This window comes from Arachis ipaensis, chromosome B06 (assembly GCF_000816755.2).
Source record: "Arachis ipaensis cultivar K30076 chromosome B06, Araip1.1, whole genome shotgun sequence".
In the NCBI taxonomy this organism is placed as follows: Eukaryota; Viridiplantae; Streptophyta; class Magnoliopsida; order Fabales; family Fabaceae; genus Arachis; species Arachis ipaensis.
The window spans coordinates 124655694-124667280 of NC_029790.2; the positions used below are offsets into that span (position 1 = coordinate 124655694).

The 11587-nt window shown below is 36.9% G+C and overlaps 1 protein-coding gene and 1 long non-coding RNA gene across 2 annotated transcripts in view; one reads left to right on the top strand and one right to left on the bottom strand.

The window, feature by feature from the left end:
- On the bottom strand, positions 794 to 1147 carry LOC110264164. Its single transcript, XR_002349894.1, has 2 exons — positions 1081 to 1147; positions 794 to 990 (listed from the first exon to the last, which is right to left on the bottom strand). It is a non-coding gene; the product is annotated as an uncharacterized LOC110264164 (long non-coding RNA).
- The window catches only part of LOC107605317 (DNA repair protein UVH3), a gene marked incomplete in the record, with an annotated part of 12354 nt that continues 2718 nt past the window's right edge, over positions 1952 to 11587 (top strand). Inside the window, 19 exon segments of the mRNA XM_016307161.2 lie at positions 1952 to 2176; positions 2289 to 2539; positions 3148 to 3299; positions 3385 to 3474; positions 3568 to 3682; positions 4297 to 4371; positions 5758 to 5933; positions 6015 to 6138; positions 6542 to 6619; positions 6703 to 6756; positions 7241 to 7425; positions 7541 to 8673; positions 8779 to 8904; positions 8989 to 9260; positions 9946 to 10140; positions 10222 to 10307; positions 10590 to 10842; positions 10972 to 11108; positions 11517 to 11587. Of these exon segments, the coding sequence (XP_016162647.1) occupies positions 2089 to 2176; positions 2289 to 2539; positions 3148 to 3299; positions 3385 to 3474; positions 3568 to 3682; positions 4297 to 4371; positions 5758 to 5933; positions 6015 to 6138; positions 6542 to 6619; positions 6703 to 6756; positions 7241 to 7425; positions 7541 to 8673; positions 8779 to 8904; positions 8989 to 9260; positions 9946 to 10140; positions 10222 to 10307; positions 10590 to 10842; positions 10972 to 11108; positions 11517 to 11587 (3661 nt within the window).

The following is an 11587-nucleotide window of genomic DNA, read 5'->3' on the forward strand; positions in this document are numbered from 1 at the left end:
CTCTCTTACTCCGACAGGAGATCTAATTTTTTTGTGAACAAATCAAAGTAGATGTATGCCTGTGTATATATAAGCACATTTGAAAGAAAATGTTGTTAACAGCAGGTAATTTTTTATCCATTAGGTTCTGTGTTAGTTGTCCTTATTTAGGTATATTTGAGATATAAAGAAAAAGTATAGGTAGACAATGAGAATACTAAATAATGTAAATAATGTTCAATTCAATAGGTATGCAGATAATTATGTTCATTATTTTTAATTGGATGGTTATTTTTTTTTATTCGATTTACTCATGCACAGTTAATAATGACTTGATGTTCAATTCACTAGGTGTGCAGATGGTTACCTTAATGTTAAGGTTTAGGAGGTAATTTGAGGGTAGAGTAGTTTTTTACTTTATTGGATCAATTCTAGAGCTCTTTGTTCACATTGTTTACAAAAGTCATTATCTACCTAGCAAAACCATAGGTAGACAATGAGAATATTAAACAATGTGAACAATGGATATGTCGGATGTTCAATTTAATAGGTTTGCAGATGATTATGTTTATTATTTTTAATTAGATGGTTATTTCTTTTGATTCGATTTACTCATGTACAGTTAACAATGACTGGATGTTTAATTTATTAAGTGTGCATATGGTTATCCTAATGTTAAGATTTAGGAAATAATTTGGAGTATAATATTTTTTTACTTTATTAGATTAATTTTAGAATTTATTATTCATATTATTTACAAAAGTCATTATCTACTTAACAAAACTGAAAAAAAAAAAATTTGTACACGGTAGGCGAACCAGAGAGAAGAAGATCAGAAAATGGCGTTACCCTAGCAGATCTCTCTTGGCGGCGGACGCAGGGAGGGGCGGCGGACGATGCGTGTTGTGGCGGCGAGGGTAGGCGAACCAGAGAGAAGAGAGAAGAAGATGAGAAAATGGCGTTACCCTAGCAGACCTCTCTTCTTCGTTGAATGTGAAACTGAATCTGAAACTAAGAGATAAAGGGAAAAAGTGTAAATAACAAAAGTTAAGGGATCAAAATTTAATTAATAAATTTTTTAAAAAAAAAAAAACGGGGTACATTTTGTAATTATTTTACTGTAGGTTAATCATACTCCCACACAAAAGTGGGAGCAAGGAATCCTTCGCCTACTCCCACACAAAAGTGGGAGCAAGATATATTTATTATATATTTATATATAAAGGAGATTTGTTTTTGTGGTTATAGACTAAACGACGACGCCGTTTCAACAAACGACCGACTCAAATGATTAACTGTAGTCTTACTATCCCCTTGGCACGGCATCAGTAAAGAAAAAAAAAATTTGATAGTTGAGACTTTTGACACAAATTAATCACAGCAGAGGGAATTTGAGACTAAGCACAGCAGTAAGCAGAAGCAGAAGCGTCTGCCGCAAGACAATGGGTGTCCACGGTCTCTGGGAACTACTCGCCCCCGTCGGCCGCCGCGTCTCCGTCGAGACCCTCGCCGGAAAAACCCTTGCAGTCGGTACGTCCTCGTAAAACCCTGTCTCCTATTTTTCGCTACTTCTTTTTCCCGTTGTTCGCTCCATTATTGAACGAATAAACAACGCCACGACCCTTCGCTCTTTCTTCTGCAGATGCGAGCATATGGATGGTGCAATTTATGAAGGCGATGCGCGATGAGAAGGGCGAAATGGTTCGAAACGCTCACTTGCTGGGCTTCTTTCGTCGAATTTGCAAGCTCTTGTTCCTCAGGACAAAGCCAGTGTTATGGCAAGGATTCCTTGCTCCCACTTTTGTGTGGGAGTATGATTAACCTACAGTAAAATAATTACAAAATGTACCCCATTTTTTTTTTTTGCCTATATTTATATATAAAGGAGATTTGTTTTTGTGGTTATAGACTAAACGACGACGCCGTTTCAACAAACGACCGACTCAAATGATTAACTGTAGTCTTACTATCCCCTTGGCACGGCATCAGTAAAGAAAAAAAAAAAAAAAAATTTGATAGTTGAGACTTTTGACACAAATTAATCACGGCAGAGGGAATTTGAGACTAAGCACAGCAGTAAGCAGAAGCAGAAGCGTCTGCCGCAAGACAATGGGTGTCCACGGTCTCTGGGAACTACTCGCCCCCGTCGGCCGCCGCGTCTCCGTCGAGACCCTCGCCGGAAAAACCCTTGCAGTCGGTACGTCCTCGTAAAACCCTGTCTCCTATTTTTCGCTACTTCTTTTTCCCGTTGTTCGCTCCATTATTGAACGAATAAACAACGCCACGACCCTTCGCTCTTTCTTCTGCAGATGCGAGCATATGGATGGTGCAATTTATGAAGGCGATGCGCGATGAGAAGGGCGAAATGGTTCGAAACGCTCACTTGCTGGGCTTCTTTCGTCGAATTTGCAAGCTCTTGTTCCTCAGGACAAAGCCAGTGTTTGTCTTCGACGGCGGAACCCCCGCCCTAAAGCGCCGCACCGTCATCGCCCGCCGCAGGCAGCGTGAGAACGCCCAGGCCAAAGTCCGCAAGACTGCAGAGAAATTACTTCTCAATCACGTAAGGCTTCTAAAAAATTATAATAAAATGCGAGCTTTGATAGTGAAGTCAATTTTTGTTTCCACCCTTGGGCTAAACCACTTTTACTCCCTGCTGTGTAGTGTCGAAGTTATTTGGATCTTGACAGTGATTGTTTTCAGGCTTTGCTATGCCTCAGTTATTGAATCAAATGCTTTTCACCTTGATCCTTTACGGCGTCCTGTATACATTGAGTTTTGTTAGGACACTTGAACTCAATTATGTCTCGGCTAGCAAAGTATTGAAATTGAAAATTTAATTACGTTGAAAAAGTTGAAAATATGTAAATTTTTACTTCAAAAAGGTTAAAAATAAGTCATCTCTAATTCTATACAGATGGGGTCCTAGTGTTGGATTGAAATTTTTCCTGATTTTATGCATTACGAATGTCTGAGAATTGTGGGCTGAGTCTTGCTGTGTGCTGTGCTTGTAGTTAGTTTAAAATTTAGACACATAAATACAGGTCATTTGTTCTAATGGCTGAGTAGGTAAAGAATTAATGGTGCATTTTGTCTAAGTTACTGGCTTCATGTATTCCGTCAGCCTCACCTTCTGTTTTTTCGTTTTTCCTTTTCAACTTTGCTCTATAGTTAAAGGCATTGAGGTTGAAAGAAGTTGCTGATGACATTAAGAACCAGAGGCTGCAGCAGAAGAGTGATGCCAAGGGATGCAAAAAACCTGATCGGATGGACTTTGTCGATAGTGATCCAGGAAAAAGTAACATGAAAGAGATAAATGAAATGTAAGCAACATCTGTTGTTGTAAATCGTTAAAGCTTTCTTTTGTGTGAGGTATGCTTGCCTCATTATTTAAAATTATTCATTTAGGTCTTCAGCTAAACTTGCAGCTACAGAGGCAGGAAATTTCTTGCAAGAAGTTGTGTCAAGAAGTCGCAACCAGGAGGAACTTGATGAAATGTAATCCATGTATATAACATATTTACTGAAATGAAGGGGGCAAATCGTGAATGCCACTGTTAAACGTTTTGATATTTGCATGACTTAATTTAGGTTGGCAGCATCTATATCTGCAGAGGAGAATGGAATGCTAGCCGGGAAAGAAGTGCCATCTACTGTACCTAATACTTCAGAGGAGAAATTTGACACAGATGGAGAAATGATACTGGTAAATTTTGCAAATTTAGAAGATGGATTGATTAGAAGTAGCCCTTACTATCATATGGCCCATTCTTGATTGTAGCTTGTATTGTACCTTTCGTAGTGTTAGACACTGGAATAAGAAGACAATTTAAAGAAAAGGTACTGCATTATTATTGGTGGGGCCCAACAATGTGTTTGAGAAACCCATGAATCATTTGTATGACACGGGACTTTTAATAGTTCCTTGACCTCTTCCAAAACTCATGAAGTGACTAGACCTTCCCTCTTCTGTTTCCAGCCGAATGTAATGACGAAACTTACTTCCCAACATGCTCTATAATAACCTCTAATTGACTATTTGAATTCCCAATCTTCTACTCTCTAGCTACCTCCTTCTCTGATCCTATTTACAGTTGCCCTTGGGGATTATGTTTTATTGTGGCCCTCTTTGTTTTCTCCTGGCATGAACTTGCTTCACTCCTAAACACCTTTAAAGTAAATATCAGAGCTATAATGGGTAATAAGGCCATATTTGTTCTTCTATATTAGTTGTGACATCCTAAAGTGGTATATTTGTCAATGTTTATCCTTTTGCACTTCTTGCTGTCTGATCTATATTGTTTTTTTCTTCTCCTGCAGCCTTGTGACAATGAAGTAGATTTAGCTGTTTTAGCTGCTTTACCAGAGTCAATGCAACTTGATATTCTTGCACAGGTCAGTTTTTTACATATATATAGGATGATGATACAAGGAAGGAGGGAAAATGATCCTCCCAACAAAAAATTAAAACAAAAGATTAGTGAAGTGTAGCTTTCCAATCTCTCAACATGTTTGAGGGAAGTCCTCTAAAGAGATCATGAGCTTTACACCATATAGAGGCCAGTGTCTAATTGTATCCTTAAAAATGAATTATCTGAAAATCTAAAATTAGAAGTGCGAGAATTGCACATGCTCAAATACTCCTGAAAGTGGCATATACTGCCCAATGCCACAAAGATTTGCTTCTTACCTGCCACCAAAACTTGTGAACCTTGTTAATAGAACTTATCTAAGGATGCTCACCCAAGAATCTTTGAAGATGCTAATAGGGGTGCACATAACCCGGCCCGGCCCGGTCCCGAACACTTTAGGAACTAATTTGGTGTGATTTCATCGGGTTTAGGACCGGGTAAGGGTCTCAAAAATAGACCCGGTCATTATTTCGGGTCGGGTCCGGGCCATAACTCGGGTCACCCGAAGTCGGCCCGGTGGTCCGGTCATCATACACAATTAATATTTTGTGTTATTAGTGATGAATCATGACTATTCTTATGTGAAATTTAAGTATTGTAAACCTTAATATTTTGTGTTATTAGTCATTATAAGACTATAAGTTAATGTTTTATGTTTAGAATGCATAAGACTTTAGACAAATGCATAATATTGTGTTATTTGTATTGATTTAAATATTTGGTATTATTAGACAATATTAGTATTGATTGTGGTTATGCTTTAGTATTGATTGTGGTTATGCTTTAATTTTGAAGAAGGGTTGGTTCTTGTTATATTTTTTTAAGTGAATTTTACCATGTTAAATAATGGTTGAAGTCTTGGAAATTTGGATATTTTTACATGCTAGCTTACAAGAAGGTATCAACGTAATGTAATGTTAACAGTCCGGTTTTCACCCTGTTTTTACCCGGTATAATTGTGGCCCGAAAGTGTATTGGTTTCATCGGGTCTAGGGTCGGGTTCGGGTCTAATAAATAGACCATGTGTATATTTCGGGTCGGGTCTGGGTCACATCAAACCCGGCTTCACCCGGCCCATGTGCACCCCTAGATGCTAAAGTATCCAGAGAGTTAGCCATTGAACAACATTTTGGATGATATTCTTAATCTTTACAGCTTGTATTTTTATATTTTTTCTTATTTATTATATTGCAATGAAGGAACTGATAAAACATTTCAAAGATTATTCTCTCGTAGAATGTGTGTGCTTGTGCACTCTATCTTGAAAATATCATCTTCCTTTTACTTGCTTGTGCATTTTTTCTTTTTATGTATTGCATTTCTTTCATCAGGTTTAAATGTAACCTTTCAGCATTTATGCTTGTAACAGCTTAAAGGAAAGAAAACAAAAGCACCAGTGGAAGATGAACTGCAGAACCAATGTGAGGTCAATGATAGGGGCAAGGGTAAGGGGATTCTGTTCAGAGAAAGTGACTTGGGTGGTTGTAGCTCAAAATGTGACAATGTGATATCAACAAATGACAATCAAGACAAAATTGATGAAATGTAAGATCCATGATTTGTCAAAATTTTGACACAGTAGCATTTTAGCTTGGTTATAAAGTATTTTGTCTTGGAGTTTATTAGGTTAGCAGCCTCTGTTGCTGCGGAGGGAATTGCAAAGTCTATGAGTAATGCATCAACTTTTTTTGGGGCTTCAGCCATTGAGGAAGAGGATGGTGACTATGATGAAGATGAAGAGATGATACTGGTCAGCTTATATTTCTGTGCGTCAATTATGATATTTCATGTGTGTTTTATTCTCATAGTTCAGGCAACTGCTCTTAGTCATTACCCAATTTGGCAATGTTAACATATCTACAAGGATTTAAAACTTCATGCATGCACAAGTGAAGAAGCTGTTCCTAAAAATCTAGTGATGTTTGGGGAAAAAATTAAAGATTGCTAGCTAAAGAATGGTTTTAAGTGAATGCACTACTTAACAATAACTTTTAAGTGGATCCATCCAAACATAAACTGATTTTCATATACTTGATTATTTAAAAAAGTTATGTTGATAATTAATTATTGAAATAATTTGAATCTCAGGGTTTCCAAACGCATACTAAGAGTAACGTTTGTGTGAATCATATGCTTGGATGTTGTTTTTGCAGCCTGCAATGCATGGTGGAGTTGATCCAGCTGTTCTGGCCTCTTTACCTCCATCAATGCAACTGGATCTCCTAGTTCAGGTAATTGAGCTCATAAAGTATTGTCTATAGCCTAAGTACCGTTACATTAATTCTGATGTCGTTGTTGAATAATTATTCTGCAGATAAGAGAGCGATTAATTGCAGAGAATCGACAAAAGTATCAAAAAGTAAAGAAGGTTGGTAAAGAATTCATATTTATTTTTTCATGCATTGAAATAAATGTAAATGCCCATGCCCAAAATTAAAGTTGCAATTGTCATGAATAGTGTTGTGTACTTTTAGACACTGTTCCTGTTCGACTTATGTCGGTATATCTTGGGTAAAATGTGGCTACTGTTTGATTGGAGACCTGGTATTATTTAGGGTTGTATTCGATTTGGACTGATTTTGAAGCAGATAATCGCATATGGATGGGCATAGTGCAAGTGCCTGATGGGGTGATTTTATTTTCTGCCTATGGCAACTGTTATTAACTCTTTTCATTTTGGTAGAATCCCTCATTGCCTAGAGATAAGTCCTAGATGGCCTTTGTAAGAGCTTGTACATTTGTCACCTCATGAGCTAACTTTCTGGAGTTTAGTTAGGCTTACTCAATTCAAGTAGAAGTAACTTTCCTCATTACCATGTGCTTATTGTATGTGATCTGACTGGCCCTTTCAGGATCCTGCAAAATTTTCTGAGCTACAAATAGAAGCTTACCTTAAAACAGTTGCTTTTCGACGAGAGATAGACGAAGTGCAAAAAGCTGCTGCTGGAAGAGGAGTAGGGGGTATCCAAACTTCACGGATTGCATCTGAAGCCAACAGGGAGTACATATTCTCATCATCTTTTACTGGTGACAAACAGTGAGTAATCTTATTTTCAGTATTTGGTAGTGCTTCTCCTATGAATTGAATATGATGTCTGGTGGAGTTTTCATGTAAAGAACTTCCTTAATCTTTGCATTCTTAAATATCACAGAGAACTTGCATCAAGCAGATCAGAGAAAAATGATGATGCTCATCGAAAGGCTCAAGGAACACATCCTGTGGAGAACCTTGCTAATATTATTGCATCAGCTGGTTCTAATACTACAAGTGGATTGGTTTGCAATGAACCTAGTGAATCTGTTGATGAAAGAATTCAGACCTTCCTAGATGAGAGGGGTCAATTTCGAGTTAGCAGATCAAGAGCTATGGGGATGCGTATGACCCGAGATTTGCAAAGAAATTTGGACTTGATGAAGGAGATTGAGCTGGAAAGAACACACATCAACAAGGCTTCAAATATTGATGCAATTTTGAGTGCAGAGAATAATGGTCCATCAAAAAGTTCTGGGACCAATTCTGTTGGTAAATTAAAAACTATGAATGTTGATCTAGTTGGTGAGTGTGTGCAAAATGAGCAAGTGCAAAATGAGCAATCTGTCTTTGACAAGGATACTTCTATAGAGGTATCCTTTGAATATGATAGCAAGAATGCACTCATTGATGCTGAAGATGAAATATTTGCTAATTTAGTAGGAGGAAATTCAGGGACAGTATTTCATGCTGATGGTATTCCAGCAAAAGAACAACCTTCTAATTCAGATTCAGATTGTGACTGGGAAGAAGGAATTGTTGAAGGGAAGAGTACCTTCATTCCTGGAAATAATAAAGTGGAATGGAATTCTTCTGTTGCTGAAGGGGATAATAATGATGAGAGTGAAGTAGAATGGGAGGAAGGAGATTGTGATGGTGATAAAAGTACCATATGTTGCCCATCTGAGTCTGGGAAAAAGCCAACTCGAGGTCAATTGGAGGAGGAGTCTAATTTGCAGGAAGCAATTAGGAGAAGTCTTGAGACTATAGGAGATGGAGAGCTTAAGCACCTATCATCTGTAGATGAGCATTCAAATGCTGATGAGAAAAAATTGGATTATGGATTAACCCATGGTGATTATTTGGATGTTTCTGGTGCAATGAATTTAAATGGTGAAGATGCATTTGTGAAGATAAAAAATAGTATGGCTGTTTCATCTTCTCCTAGGGAAGATGGTTCTAAACAAAATATATTTCATGGAAATGTGGATGGCGATGGTTATGTCAACTCCCAAACTTCTGATTTTCCTAGGGGTCAGTCAAAGTCATATGTAGCATCTATTTCGAGTAACCTGGATATTTTGATTGAAAAGCCTAATGTACTGAATAGATGCTCTCATTCTGAATATTCGACTTCAGTTGCAAATATGATGAAGGACAATGACCATATGGCTGCAGAACAATTGTTGGATAAACATTGTGATGATACTAAGATGTCTTCCGATGGCAAAAATGTTTCCAAGGATAATCCACTTGGTTCCACTGGTAAGGAGAAACCTAACTATAATAATGAATCTCAGCCATTGATTAATTCTGATGATAATACCAAGTTTGCCACTCCTTTGACAGAATCATCCTTGAAGGGATCAACAGAAAATGTTGATATTGGGCCAAAGTTAGCTGCAGTGGACAATGATGGAAGTTTCAGAGGAGAAAGAAATATTGATCTTGTGAAAAATGCAGTTAACACCTCAGGAGATTTTCCAGCACATGTAGATGAGGTTAGATTGGAGGAGGAAATGCGAATACTTGGTCAAGAATATATAAACCTTGAAAATGAGCAGAAGAAACTTGAAAGAAATGCAGAATCTGTGAACAGTGAATTGTTCACAGAATGTCAGGTGTGTACTGAAACTTATGCATACAAGAGCAATATATTTTCATGACTTGAATATTGCTTTGTCAAAATGGCTACTGTTGTGTTTTCCACTCTTCACTTAAATTTGGTATTCTGCTATGGACTCGGATATCCACTAAACTCTTGAATGATGATTTTGGTGTAAACTGTGTATGAAGTATCACTGAGGTATAATTTGTATTTTGTACTTTGTATTTGCATCTTGTGGTGCAATTTGATATACACACTTTTGTATTTATAGGTTTTTTTTTTAACTTCAAAAAAAAAAATTCCAAGAATAAGTTGATAAGTTATCAGTATTGATAAAACTAGGATTCTTATGTTTCGGAGAAGAAATGTTTCTGGCATATAATTGGAGCAATTAAGTTAAAATAGCCAGTGAATAGATCAATTTCTAGTCTCTTTGAAGTCCCTGCATGGTTTGTTGAATTATAATGCTATAAGCTAAATATCAGTTTAATGTGTTTCCTTTTTTATGCTATTCAAACATCATTTCATCAATGCAGGTAAAGTACATTAGTTGGCCATGTCATTATACTTTGTATATAATTGTTAAAATGTTTAACATTTGCTTCTCCTCTCATTTTGTTTACTCATTCCGTATATGTGTATCTTTCTCCAAGTTTCTTGTGATCTCTTATGACTCTAATGAATCTATTACATTGTAGGAATTACTGCAAATGTTTGGATTGCCATATATTATTGCCCCAATGGAAGCTGAGGCACAGTGTGCTTTCTTGGAAACTACAAAACTGGTTGATGGTGTTATAACTGATGATTCTGATGTCCTTCTATTTGGAGCTCGTAATGTTTACAAGAATATATTTGATGACCGCAAATATGTAGAGACATACTTCATGGAGGTATGGATTTGTGCAGTGCTCTTAAATAAACTTATATTGCAAACAATCTTATTTTAACGTTTTTTATCATTTCTGGTTCAGGACATTGAGAAGGAACTTGGATTGAGCAGGGAAAAATTAGTACGCATGGCACTACTACTTGGGAGTGATTATACTGAAGGTGTAAGGTACGACAACTAGAACCTTGCCATTTCTAGAGCATAGTTATGCCTAGTTGTTGCAGTGCCTTTCTTCATGAGATGTTTTTAAAGGTCTATATTTGATTTGTTTCTATTATTTACTTCATATTAGAGTGAGAAGTACTAGATGACACTACAGAAAAAAAAAAGAAATTTATGATACTTTATGTATAGATATCCCTTGTATCTTGTAGTAGGTTTTCGGCGGCGTGCTTGGTGTAGATTCCACTTTTTTGCAGTTTACCAGATCAGTGTTTAATGTTAATGTAGTGGCATTGGGATTGTCAATGCTATTGAGGTTGTGAATGCGTTCCCTGAGAAAGATGGCTTCTTGAAATTCCGCCAGTGGGTTGAGTCACCAGATCCCACCATTCTTGGATGGTTGAATACAAAAGGTGGATCAAATACAAGAAAGAAAGGATCAAAAGAGCCTTCGTCGGATCAAATTAATAGTCATATTAAGGAACAAGAGGATTCGCTGGATTATGACCAAGAAATCAAGCAAACATTTTTTGAGAAACATGTAATTGATTTCCTGCTTACATGGTTTTTTTGGTTTAAATAATATATTGAAGGACAATTTCACCTTTATTGTTTTGACTTTGTATGGGAGTATGTGACTATTTTCATCTTCTTGTTTTGCTTTAAATAGAGAAATGTTAGCAAGAATTGGCATATTCCATCTTCTTTTCCAAGTGAAACAGTTATATCTGCTTATTATTCTCCACAAGTTGACAAGTCAACCGAGCCTTTCACCTGGGGAAAGCCAGATCATCTTGTTCTTCGAAAGTAAGTTTATATTCCTTATTGCTATACCTCTTACATCATCCAAATGAGCATTTGTTTCACTGTTGATTATATATGACTTTGGATGAGCCTTGAAAGGAGAGTATATGATAGAATAATATCTCATTTTTTATCATTCTGAGCTATTAACAGTACTTTCCTTCAAATGTTCACAATTTCAACAGGGTGTTTTGGTGTATTTTTCACATGCCCATTAGCCTGTTGAACTTCCCTAAAGAAAGGGCTATTCTTTATTTTATTTCTCCATACAGATAAAATGCCTAATTCTGGCTGTGTATTCAGGGGAGTTCAGATTACGAATATTATATGGACCAGGCATTCTGAGAGTTCTAAGTTATTTCGAATATGCATTGTGTATTCCTTGAATTCTGAGTTCTGTTCTCTATACAGATTGTGCTGGGAGAAATTTGGGTGGACTAGCCAGAAAGCAGATGAATTACTATTACCTGTTTTAAAGGAAT